Below are 12438 nucleotides of genomic sequence, written 5' to 3'. Positions count from 1 at the left end.
ACTCTGGGTTTGATCTCAAGCGCTTCCATCGAATAAATCTGGTATCTTGTGCTCAGGCTGAAATGAACAATTGCTCTTCCGCAAGCTGCACTTGGCTCCGCCCTCTTCCCACGGAACCCACAGGCTCCGCCCTCTGCCCCGCCCCCAAACCCCATAGGCTCCTCCCCCAGCCATATCAGTCAAGGATTGCCCTTGTCCCTGCCCATTCTCCAGGTGTTTGGAAGTCAAGGAAGGAAATCAAAGGAAGGCACCAGAGAAGGAGACTCGAGTGATAAAACATGTAGAGCTTTGTTTGCAAGCGCGAAGCCGGGGGAGCAGGCAGATCTCGCTCAGAGGGCCACATCGCGCGGGTGGAGCAGGGAGAAGGCGCCGTTCTTGCGGAAGAAGCTGTCGATACGGCACTTGGGGGTGGGGGCGATGTGGCTGGTGGCCAGTTTCCCTGGGGAGACACAAAAGGGTCAAGGTGATGAACAGCAGAGCCACCTGCAGGATCAGGCCAGAGAGTGGCCCACCTACTCTAGTGTCTAATAATAATAATAATAATAATAATAATAGAAAACTTTAGCAACTTAACTTCAAATACAATTTACATCCAGCGTTTCTATATGCCAAATAAGCGTTCCTTAAAGCTTCCTTCCCAATTTTCCCAGTCGTGATGTATGGAAGTGAGAGCTGGACCATAAAGAAGGCTGATTGCCGAAGAATGGATGCTTTTGCATTCTGGTGCTGGAGGAGACTCTTGAGAGTCCCATGGACTGCAAGAAGATCCAACCTCTCCATTCTGAAGGAAATCAGCCCTGAGTGCTCACTGGAAGGACAGATCCTGAAGCTGAGGCTCCAAGACTTTGGCCACCTCATGAGAAAAGAAGGCTCCCTGGAAAAGACCCTGATGTTGGGAAAGATGGAGGGCACAAGGAGAAGGGGACGACAGAGGACGAGATGGTGGGACAGTGTTCTCAAAGCTACCATCATGAGTTTGACCAAACTTTGGGAGGCAGTGGAAGACAGGAGGGCCTGGCGTGCTCTGGTCCATGGGGTCATGAAGAGTCGGATACAACTAAACGACTAAACAACAACAAGGCTTCCTTCTTTGTGCGGCACTCTTGGTCAAACCAACAGTGCCCTTTAGCAGTGCGTGGCTTGCCAGCTGAGTTTATGTTGACAGAGACCACATCCTGCAAGGACTCAATGAGATTTTCGTAAGCCGCCAGGGAGGAATCTAGTGATAAATTGTTTATTACAACTGATCTTAATTGCAGTTTGTTTGTGTGCTCAAGACATTGATTCCATAAAACATATTTTTTTGCACTGTGCAAAATATGAGCAGGACAGGGCTGAACTGATATTACCCTTGCTGGTACCTTTCCTGGGAAAATCAGAGGCTCACTATGTCAGGTTCCTATTGGAAGACCGGACAAACTCCAGAACATTAGCAGTGGCGAAGTTTTTATCGGTGGTTGCAAGAACCAATGATCCCTATATTCTGAACAAAATGCTTGTTTAACCTGGAGGTAGGTTGTATGAATTATGTATTGTTTTGTAACGATTTGTTGGGTCTCTGGACCGTAATAAAGATTGATGATGAGTTGACATCCCCCTTGCAAAATAAAATGACCTCCCACCCTTACCTCTGGGGTATCTTTCTATGCCCCCCCCCCTTGTTCTGCTGCACTGTATGGTGGAATCTACACCCATATTTTTTATAAAAAAATGCTGCAAAAAACCCACGTTTCGAAAAATACATTAAATTTGGCATAGCTCGCCGCCGCCATCCGATGTCACATTCATGTATTGCACTTTGCAACGCATTTAAAACGTTTCCTTTGCAGCCGTAAGTCCTGCCAAACTAAATCTAATACGTATTTCCTCTAACGCATCTCTTGTCATTTTCAATCTGCTGCTCATAATTCAAATCCTGCCCACGATTTCACTTGGTTATGAATATTCCCAGATATTCTGAGAAGGGTTTCCACTCTTCAACGCAGAGTTTGCCGTTTTGATTTCTCCTTTCCGGCGTCCGCCAATTCTGCAGAGCCTATTAGTTTTGCATGACATTCCTCTTTAGTCTGGTCTTCTTCTTCCCGCCAATTCTGTGTCTATAGGATATTGGCGGCTGTTGTTGCGTACATAAATAGTTTGATCATATTTTTTGGTACGTTTGTCCCCAATATCCCCAGAAGAAAAGCTTCAGGCTTTTGGAGAATTGCTAATTTTAACATCTCAGCACCCAGTGTCAGGAGTTAAGCCTACACTCGAGTAGGACCCTGGCAGAGACATATGCCCGACTGACATGTTCCCTCCCTCCTGGTCGATCGCTTGGGAACTTCAAAAGCTTTCTTCACTTCCGAACATCACAGCGACCGATGCCAACAGACATCGGCACACTTAGGAATCCGCAGAGTCTTTGCAGCTTTTCGTGACAGACCTCAGCAACTCAGCATTTTGGCTAATCTACTTTATTTACATATAAACACACACAGAGCACTGCAACATGGCTCCCTTTCTCTCTAGCATCAGACAGCAAAGAGAAAGAACAAAGGACAATAGTCTCACTTCACAGAACGCAGTAACACAAACATCCTGTCTCCGTCACTTCCCATTCTGTGGAGTCAAAACATATACCGTCATGTGATAGACAAAAATCCCATGACTGCAGTCAGGGAGCAGGATTTCTAACACCCAGCTCCCACAGGGGCCAATGATATGCCCCCCCCCAAGGGAAACCTGCAAGCAGGATTTGAGCACAAGAGCAACTCTCCCTTCCTGCAGTGTCCAGCAGTTCAGAAACTGTGTAGGCAGAGCATGGTCTGTTAGAATTCCTGCTCCGTGACTGCAGTCATGGGATTGTTGTCTTTCACCTGATGGTATATGTTTTGACTCCACAGAGGGGGAAGAGGCGGAGAACAGCCGAGAACAGCATTGGCCTTTTTTGCTGCTGCATCACACTGTTGGCTTATGTTCAGCTTGTGGTCCACCAAGACCTCTAGATCTTTTTCCCGTGTACTGCTAGTGAGCCGGGTGTCCCCCATCCTATATTTGTGCATCTGGTTCTTCCAGCCTAACTGAAGAACCTGGCATTTGTCCCTATGGATCAGTCCCCCTTTGGCCAAACCCAGCTGTAGCCAACTGCTCTCCTGATGTTCTTCTGTCCTTTCCCGTCCGCCCTGCCAGGTTCTCTCTAGAATAGTATTGTCAGGGAACTGCCATCGCAGTCAGGAGTGGAGGAACGGCTCCCGAGCGATGCCGGAGAAGGTCCCAGCAGGAAAAGAGGGGACTCAGTGACAGGGGAAGGAAATCAGCGTTACACCAGGGAGAAAGGCGGGCAGAGGCGGGTTTCAGAGGGATGGCTCCAGGACTCTTCGCCAGAGACCAGCGGGGAGAGCATTGGTCCTCCACTGCCCACACCCACCCTGCGCAGAAGACTTCCGCGCAGGGAGGCTAGGCAGAGACTATCCGTCAAGGAACTTTTATGTTGGAAGAAGTTCAGGAAACGCCCACTGACGGATTCTGCCAGTGACTGAGACAGACGCGGAATCAGGACTGTCCAGCCAGGGAAAGGTTTATCCAGGCAACCTCACCGAGAGTGGCGGCAACTTACACACGAGCAACCCCCAATTCCCATTACAAGTATTGGCCTTTTTTGCTGCTGCATCACACTGTGGGCTCGTGTTCAGCTTGTGGTCCACTAAGACCCCGAGATTTCTGTGGAGGCAGCCCAGAATGACATTGCTGCGCAACCCAAATCTTATTCCCGCCCACTAGTCTTTTCCAGGGAGCACCCAGGACTCCCTTCTTCTCCTAGCAGCTGTAAGGAATGACATGGTTTGAATGGACCTAAAATGGTTGGAGACCACCAACACAAAACGGATGCTGTTGATGAACTAACAACAAACTGTGTTTGTCAAAGAACCAATGGAATGTGCATGTTCCAGCCAAGTGAACGGTACACGCAAGGAAGCATAAAGACTGACTATACTACACTAGTTGCAAACAATGAGCGTTGAAACATGCCAAAAGCTACTCAGCACTAGTTCCGAGCAATGAGTGTTGTGATTTGCCAAGAACATGCCAAGGACAAAGGACCTCTTGTTATTAAATATACCAAGAAAAAAGCCCACCAAGAACTCTGGCCAATATAAGTTTCAGCAGTGGGAGTGGTCCCTACTCCCAAATCAATAGTCAATAATTCGTTACAGCATTAGAGAAAATAAGTTATAAAACATCTAAATTCTAAATTATCATAAGTTATGATAATTTAGAATTTAAATGTATTTTTGTGTAATGTTTGATACTTCCTGCTGATGAAGGTGAATACATCGAAAGAGGGCCCTGTCCTGGTTTCTGATCCATAATTTGACTTCTGACTTCTGCTCAATGATTGAAACTAAGACCTTCACGTTGAATTTGACTATAGACTAACATGAACATCTCTACTCAAAAACTCTTATCTTTAATGCTGTAACGAATTATTGTGTTATACATATCCTTATGGGTTTGAGTTTGTAATCCTTGTTTGAGTTTGTAATCTCTATTTGAGTTTGTAATCCTTGTCAGAATACGTACTTTTGAATGGATTAGTTTTGTTACAATTGACTATTGATTTGCGAGTACAGACCACTCCCACTACTAAAACTGATATTGGCCAGCGTTCTTGGTGTGCTTTTTTCAAGGATGAAGGACCGCCAAGAACATGCCAAGGAGCAAGGAGTGACAAGACTCAGAAAAGCAGCAGGAAGAGCATATAAGAAGACTTTTCAGACTGGTTGCGCTTTCCTAGGGTACACGGCGTCTCATATATGTTAAACAACGATGAAATATTTCAGGGAGTCAATCCCCAAAAGCTTATGGACATTGCCATTCAAATGGGTGTTTGCCACATCAAGGGATCAATTGTGCAGGGTGGGGCTTGTTAACGGAGAAATCTGAGGGCTCCCTTGGACAAAAAACAAGGACACCAGCCAGGAATACCAGAGCAAAACAGCAGCCAGGAGGCTTGGTCTTGATTGAAGACTGTCGCGACAGGACTCCCACCTGCCACCAGGTGGAACAAGATGGAAGCCCCAAACAAAAGAGAACCCAAACTTTTATTAGCTGCTAATGCCAATGTTACACCCCCCCCAACAAACTACATCACTAATACATCACGGTTACATCATGAAAGGGGAGGTTTGGTTGCCATAATCTGAGCATCCTGCACTCTGCCCCATGGTTCCCCTTGCCCTCCACCAAACACCCATCCAGTGTAACAAAAGAGATATTTACATTTCCCTGTTTCCCAGCCAAGTGAATCACACCCTTTTGTCTTCATCTGGGTTTGTTATTTCTGGAATGGCTACCTGTCTGGCACTCAGGTATCAGGATGCCAGGAATTATCACTCAGGCAGAGGGGCCGCTGAGCAGCTGAGCTCACATGCATATATGAATTTCTGAAGTTATCGCAGTGAGCAAGTACATAGAGACATTGATCTGTGAATTCTTACATTTGGTATCGTGCAGCAAAGGCCCTTTGAATAGATAGGAAGAAACTGTGATGAAGTGTTTTGTGGGGACAAATCACAAAAGCGACTGTGCTGATTTTGGTAGTGGGCTGCATGTGCATGATATCTGCTGGAGGGGCAACCCCCCCCCAACCTATACATAAATTCCTGCAACAGCTTACCCCCCCCCCGACATTTAATTTATCCAAAAACAGCAGCATCCCTCCCGCAACCCCTTGGTTAGTGCTGTGGGTTAAACCACGGAGCCTAGGGCTTGCCGATCAGAAGGTCGGCGGTTCGAATCCCCGCGTCGGGGTGAGCTCCCGTTGCTCTGTCCCAGCTCCTGCCAATCTAGGAGTTCGAAAGCACAAAGTGCAAGTACATAAATAGGTACCGCTCTGGTGGGAAGGTAAACAGCGTTTCCATGCGCTGCTCTGGTTTGCCAGAAGCGGCTTAGTCGTGCTGGCCACATGACCTGGAAGCTGTACGTTGGCTCTCTCAGCCAATAAAGTGAGATGAGCACCGCAACCCCAGAGTCGGCCACAACTGGACCTAATGGTCAGGGGTCCCTTCACCTTTTAGCAGCACCCCTCCCACACCCCCTCGCTCCCACTCACCCATCTGCCAGCCATAGTTGAAGTTGGTGGTGACAGGAAAGGTATATTTGTCCTCTGGGTTCAAGAGCAGGCGCAGCTTCAGGTAGCGCTTGCGCCCTTCGTCCTCGTGCGAGATGCCCTGGTACAGGAGGTTGCGCAACTCCCGAGGCGCAGGCCGCATTTCCATCTCCAGGATCGCGGTGTCCACCCCGGTCAGGTCCCGTTCCCGCGCCAGCCCTGCGGGGGCTGCCGTTAGAGGCAGGATGGGGCGCTGGGGGGTTACGTCCAGTGGGGCGGGCTTGACAGAGGGGAGCCGTAAGGTGTTGTCCACAGCCTTCTTCCGACGCTCCCTCTGCGCCTGCTGCCTGGCCTTCACGATGGCGCCGTATTTCTGGTGCCAGCGGTAGCGCACCACGAGCTCTTTGTTGTACTCCTCCTTCCAGAAGTTCTGTTGTAGGGTGTCCATGTTCAGCGCCCGCGCCATGGCTGGCTAAGGGACCTGCGGGCAGCGCCCAGGACTGCCCTCGTTGCCACAAGCCAACCGGTGAGCCAGAGTCAGTGTGCCAGGGGTAGCATCCCTGGGGAGACCTCCTTGGGGTAGGCAGCGCCTCACAGATGCTTCAAGCAGCCCCTTGTGATGTCATGGGTCTCCCCAGCCTCCTGCCAAAGGCATTGGTGGGGGGCAAAGGGACCCTCAGCGGTGGTCCAGCTATGCCCCTTTCTGGACAGGGATAGCCTAACTCAGGGGTAGGCAAACTAAGGCCCAGGGGCCGGATCTGACCCAATTGCCTTCTCAATCCAGCCCGTGGATGGTCCGGAAATCAGTGTGTTTTTACATGAGTAGAATGTGCCCTTTTATTTAAAATGCATCTCTGGATTATTGGTGGGACCTTCTGACATTCTTAAGAGTATTAATAAAAAAATTCCTTCCAGTAGCACCTTAAAGACCAACTAAGTTAGTTCTTGGTATGAGCTTTCGTGTGCATGCACACTTCTTCAGATACACTGAAACAGAAGTTGCCAGACCCTTCTATATAGTGAGAAGGTGGGGAGGGGTATTACTCAGAAGGGTGGTGGGAATGGGAGATTGGCAGATAGCTGAGATGAGCCTGTTGACGACTCTTAACGACTGCAATAGGTCTTACAGGAAAAGGCAAGGGGTGAGAAGGTGAGAAATGGCTTAGTCATGTATAATGAGATAAGAATCCAATGTCTTTGTTCAGACCAGGTCTCTCCATGGTTTTAAGTTTGGTAATGAGTTGCAATTCAGCAGCTTCTCTTTCCTCTCTTTCTCTTTCTCTTTCTCAATACTCAATAAGAGTATTGTTCAGAATAGCGGTTTAGAAGACATACTAAAGAGGATAAAAACTCAATGAAATTCAAAACATTGACGATCAGTTGCACATTTATTCAAAACCCATTTAAAACTATTTAGTGAATTAATTCAACAAGATTTGATCCTGGTGATACATCAGAGCGAAGGAAATTCAGAGCATAGAATCTTTACATATATCTCTGTACCAAGATGTGCAGTCCTTAATTTTGAAGGTTGTCATAGTGCAAAAAGTGAAAGTCTGGACACAAAAGTTGTTGAGCTATATATATATATATATATATATATATATATATGCTTTCGTAGATTTTCACGGGTACAGGAATGCAGGTTTTGGTGTCTTCGGGTGTCTTCCCGTGTAAGAGTCGGGGTGTCTGTGCGACGTTTCGACGAGGTCTCACTCGTCATCTTCAGGCTGGTGCTTTCGACTTCTTGTTACTGGAACAGAGCAGAGTCTGGTGTTTGAGTTCCTATAAATACTGTTGTAATCATGGAAGCCATCGAGATAGAGTGTCGCACAGACACCCCGACTCTTACACGGGAAGACACCCGAAGACACCAAAACCTGCATATATATATATATATATATATATATATATATATATATATATATATGCAGGTTTTGGTGTCTTCGGGTGTCTTCCCGTGTAAGAGTCGGGGTGTCTGTGCGACGTTTCGACGAGGTCTCACTCGTCATCTTCAGGCTGGTGCTTTCGGCTTCTTGTTACTGGAACAGAGCAGAGTCTGGTGTTTGAGTTCCTATAAATACTGTTGAGGGGTGTGGTGTATAGCCTCCAACGTTCTGGGTAGAGAGGAAGTTCCTAGATTAGTGTGCCTTTTCTTCTTTTGTTCCTTAATTACTTGAGGGATATCTTGGGTGATTTCATGAGTGATATTCTGAATATCACTGGGTGGGTCATTAATTACTTGAGGGATATCTTGGGTGATTTCATGAGTGATATTCTGAATATCACTGGGTGGGCCATTAAGTGTAGATTAGATTGCTAAAGCTCTCGTGTCTTGACCTCTTGAGCTTGTGAAGAGTTTTTCTGAGAAGATGGCTGTGCTGCATTTAGTTGTGCTCTGGCTTGGCTTCGTGTATAGGGGCGAGCTATGGTTTTGTGCCTTGTGCCAGCCAGATCTGTGTAGGGATTGCAGGGGGGTGCAGCATCCGGAGGTGCCACTATAGTTTGGTTGCTGGATGGAGTCTGTAATATGTCTGTGGAGAGGGTCTGGGTTTGGGTCTGGTGTGGTTGATTGGTGACGGCGTTCTGTGTGCCTCTGGTTCTGGTGTCGGTTTTTGTGGGGAGGGCTAATTTCCAGATGTCTGGCAGGCGGGACGTGTCGTCACGCTTGTTCATGTTGTGAGGGTGTTTCTCTATCTCGATGGCTTCCATGATTATTCTCTTGTGGTGATGTTCCATGTTAAAGAGCAATTTGGAATCTGCAAAATTAATTTCGTGTCCTGTTTCTTTCATGTGTTGGAAAAGAGAGGAAGTTTTTTCTTCTTTTTTGACGGCATTCTTGTGTTCTGCGATACGTGCATTTATTCGTCTGTTTGTTTGTCCAATGTACGTGGCTGGGCAGACTTTGCAGGGTATTTCATAGACCCCTTGGTTTTCCAGCTGGATTTTGTCTTTTGGGTTTCTGAGGATATTGGCTATTTTTTGGTTGGTGCAGAAGGCTGTTTTGATATTGTGTTTATGGAGGATTTTGCTGATTTTGTCTGTAGTGCCCTTGATATAAGGAAGGAGGGCCATGCCATTGTTTTCTTCTGTGTCTTGGTTTTTGGGGGGTGTTTCTTTTTGGATTAGCTTCGTAACCCTGTTTTTCTGGTATCCATTGGCGATTAACACATTTGAGAGATTCTGTAACTCAGTTGTCAAGTGGTCTTTGTCAGCCAGGCGTTTGGTTCTGGAGATGAGAGTCTTGGCTACGGAGTTTATTTGTGCAGGGTGGTGGTGTGATTGTGCATGTAAGTAACGGTTGGTGTGTGTTTTTTTCCGGTAGATAGTGTGTCCTAGGGAGCCATCAGGTTTTTTGTAGATTAGGACGTCAAGAAAGGGGAGTTGGTTGTTGTCTTCTATTTCCATAGTGAATTGTATTTTGGGGTGTAGGCTGTTGAGATGTGTGAGGAAGCTATCTAGTTTTTCTTTTCCGTGTGGCCAAATTTTGCAGATTCCAAATTGCTCTTTAACATGGAACATCACCACAAGAGAATAATCATGGAAGCCATCGAGATAGAGAAACACCCTCACAACATGAACAAGCGTGACGACACGTCCCGCCTGCCAGACATCTGGAAATTAGCCCTCCCCACAAAAACCGACACCAGAACCAGAGGCACACAGAACGCCGTCACCAATCAACCACACCAGACCCAAACCCAGACCCTCTCCACAGACATATTACAGACTCCATCCAGCAACCAAACTATAGTGGCACCTCCGGATGCTGCACCCCCCTGCAATCCCTACACAGATCTGGCTGGCACAAGGCACAAAACCATAGCTCGCCCCTATACACGAAGCCAAGCCAGAGCACAACTAAATGCAGCACAGCCATCTTCTCAGAAAAACTCTTCACAAGCTCAAGAGGTCAAGACACGAGAGCTTTAGCAATCTAATCTACACTTAATGGCCCACCCAGTGATATTCAGAATATCACTCATGAAATCACCCAAGATATCCCTCAAGTAATTAATGACCCACCCAGTGATATTCAGAATATCACTCATGAAATCACCCAAGATATCCCTCAAGTAATTAAGGAACAAAAGAAGAAAAGGCACACTAATCTAGGAACTTCCTCTCTACCCAGAACGTTGGAGGCTATACACCACACCCCTCAACAGTATTTATAGGAACTCAAACACCAGACTCTGCTCTGTTCCAGTAACAAGAAGCCGAAAGCACCAGCCTGAAGATGACGAGTGAGACCTCGTCGAAACGTCGCACAGACACCCCGACTCTTACACGGGAAGACACCCGAAGACACCAAAACCTGCATTCCTATACCCGTGAAAATCTACGAAAGCATATATATATATATATATATATATTTGCTTTCGTAGATTTTCACGGGTACAGGAATGCAGGTTTTGGTGTCTTCGGGTGTCTTCCCGTGTAAGAGTCGGGGTGTCTGTGCGACGTTTCGACGAGGTCTCACTCGTCATCTTCAGGCTGGTGCTTTCGGCTTCTTGTTACTGGAACAGAGCAAGTCTGGTGTTTGAGTTCCTATAAATACTGTTGAGGGGTGTGGTGTATAGCCTCCAACGTTCTGGGCAGAGAGGAAGTTCCTAGATTAGTGTGCCTTTTCTTCTTTTGTTCCTTAATTACTTGAGGGATATCTTGGGTGATTTCATGAGTGATATTCTGAATACCACTGGGTGGGTCATTAAGTGTAGATTAGTTGCTAAAGCTTTCGTGTCTTGACCTCTTGAGCTTGTGAAGAGTTTTTCTGAGAAGATGGCTGTGCTGCATTTAGTTGTGCTCTGGCTTGGCTTCGTGTATAGGGGCGAGCTGTGGTTTTGTGCCTTGTGCCAGCCAGATCTGTGTAGGGATTGCAGGGGGGTGCAGCATCCGGAGGTGCCACTATAGTTTGGCTACTGGATGGAGTCTGTAATATGTCTGTGGAGAGGGTCTGGGTTTGGGTCTGGTGTGGTTGATTGGTGACGGCGTTCTGTGTGCCTCTGGTTCTGGTGTCGGTTTTTGTGGGGAGGGCTAATTTCCAGATGTCTGGCAGGCGGGACGTGTCGTCACGCTTGTTCATGTTGTGAGGGTGTTTCTCTATCTCGATGGCTTCCATGATTATTCTCTTGTGGTGATGTTCCATGTTAAAGAGCAATTTGGAATCTGCAAAATTAATTTCGTGTCCTGTTTCTTTCATGTGTTGGAAAAGAGAGGAAGTTTTTTCTTCTTTTTTGACGGCATTCTTGTGTTCTGCGATACGTGCATTTATTCGTCTGTTTGTTTGTCCAATGTACGTGGCTGGGCAGACTTTGCAGGGTATTTCATAGACCCCTTGGTTTTCCAGCTGGATTTTGTCTTTTGGGTTTCTGAGGATATTGGCTATTTTTTGGTTGGTGCAGAAGGTTGTTTTGATATTGTGTTTATGGAGGATTTTGCTGATTTTGTCTGTAGTGCCCTTGATGTAAGGAAGGAGGGCCATGCCATTGTTTTCTTCTGTGTCTTGGTTTTTGGGGGGTGTTTCTTTTTGGATTAGCTTCGTAACCCTGTTTTTCTGGTATATATATGCAGGTTTTGGTGTCTTCGGGTGTCTTCCCGTGTAAGAGTCGGGGTGTCTGGGCGACGTTTCGACGAGGTCTCACTCGTCATCTTCAGGCTGGTGCTTTCGGCTTCTTGTTACTGGAACAGAGCAGAATCTGGTGTTTGAGTTCCTATAAATACTGTTGAGGGGTGTGGTGTATAGCCTCCAACGTTCTGGGCAGAGAGGAAGTTCCTAGATTAGTGTGCCTTTTCTTCTTTTGTTCCTTAATTACTTGAGGGATATCTTGAGTGATTTCATGAGTGATATTCTGAATACCACTGGGTGGGTCATTAAGTGTAGATTAGTTGCTAAAGCTTTCGTGTCTTGACCTCTTGAGCTTGTGAAGAGTTTTTCTGAGAAGATGGCTGTGCTGCATTTAGTTGTGCTCTGGCTTGGCTTCGTGTATAGGGGCGAGCTGTGATTTTGTGCCTTGTGCCAGCCAGATCTGTGTAGGGATTGCAGGGGGGTGCAGCATCCGGAGGTGCCACTATAGTTTGGCTACTGGATGGAGTCTGTAATATATATATGCAGGTTTTGGTGTCTTCGGGTGTCTTCCCGTGTAAGAGTCGGGGTGTCTGGGCGACGTTTCGACGAGGTCTCACTCGTCATCTTCAGGCTGGTGCTTTCGGCTTCTTGTTACTGGAACAGAGCAGAATCTGGTGTTTGAGTTCCTATAAATACTGTTGAGGGGTGTGGTGTATAGCCTCCAACGTTCTGGGAAGAGAGGAAGTTCCTAGATTAGTGTGCCTTTTCTTCTTTTGTT

At 46.9% G+C, this 12438-nt stretch overlaps 1 protein-coding gene across 1 annotated transcript; it reads right to left on the bottom strand.

Annotated features, from left to right (window-relative positions):
- Positions 1–264: 264 nt before the first annotated feature.
- Positions 265–6661, bottom strand: SPMIP1 (sperm microtubule inner protein 1). The gene is made up of 2 exons (XM_082239316.1): positions 6095–6661; positions 265–439 (listed from the first exon to the last, which is right to left on the bottom strand). Exons 1-2 carry the CDS (start codon positions 6555–6557, stop codon positions 330–332), a joined length of 573 nt encoding a protein of 190 aa, XP_082095442.1. The 5' UTR covers positions 6558–6661; the 3' UTR covers positions 265–329.
- Between the last annotated feature and the right edge of the window lie 5777 nt (positions 6662–12438).

This window comes from Podarcis vaucheri (genome assembly GCF_965113315.1).
Source record: "Podarcis vaucheri genome assembly, chromosome: 10".
In the NCBI taxonomy this organism is placed as follows: domain Eukaryota; kingdom Metazoa; phylum Chordata; class Lepidosauria; order Squamata; family Lacertidae; genus Podarcis; species Podarcis vaucheri.
The sequence above is the reverse complement of the archived record's forward strand: the minus strand, read 5'-3'. Positions and strand labels throughout refer to the sequence as shown.

What these genes read in the sequence shown, in the direction of transcription:
- SPMIP1 (XM_082239316.1), bottom strand. Translation starts at nt 6,557, where the DNA reads ATGGCGCGGGCGCTGAACATGGACACCCTACAACAGAACTTCTGGAAG. An exon ending in CAACTATGGCTGGCAGATGG is followed by an intron (nt 440 to 6,094) that starts GTGAGTGGGAGC and finishes GTGTCTCCCCAG; the next exon opens with GGAAACTGGCCACCAGCCAC.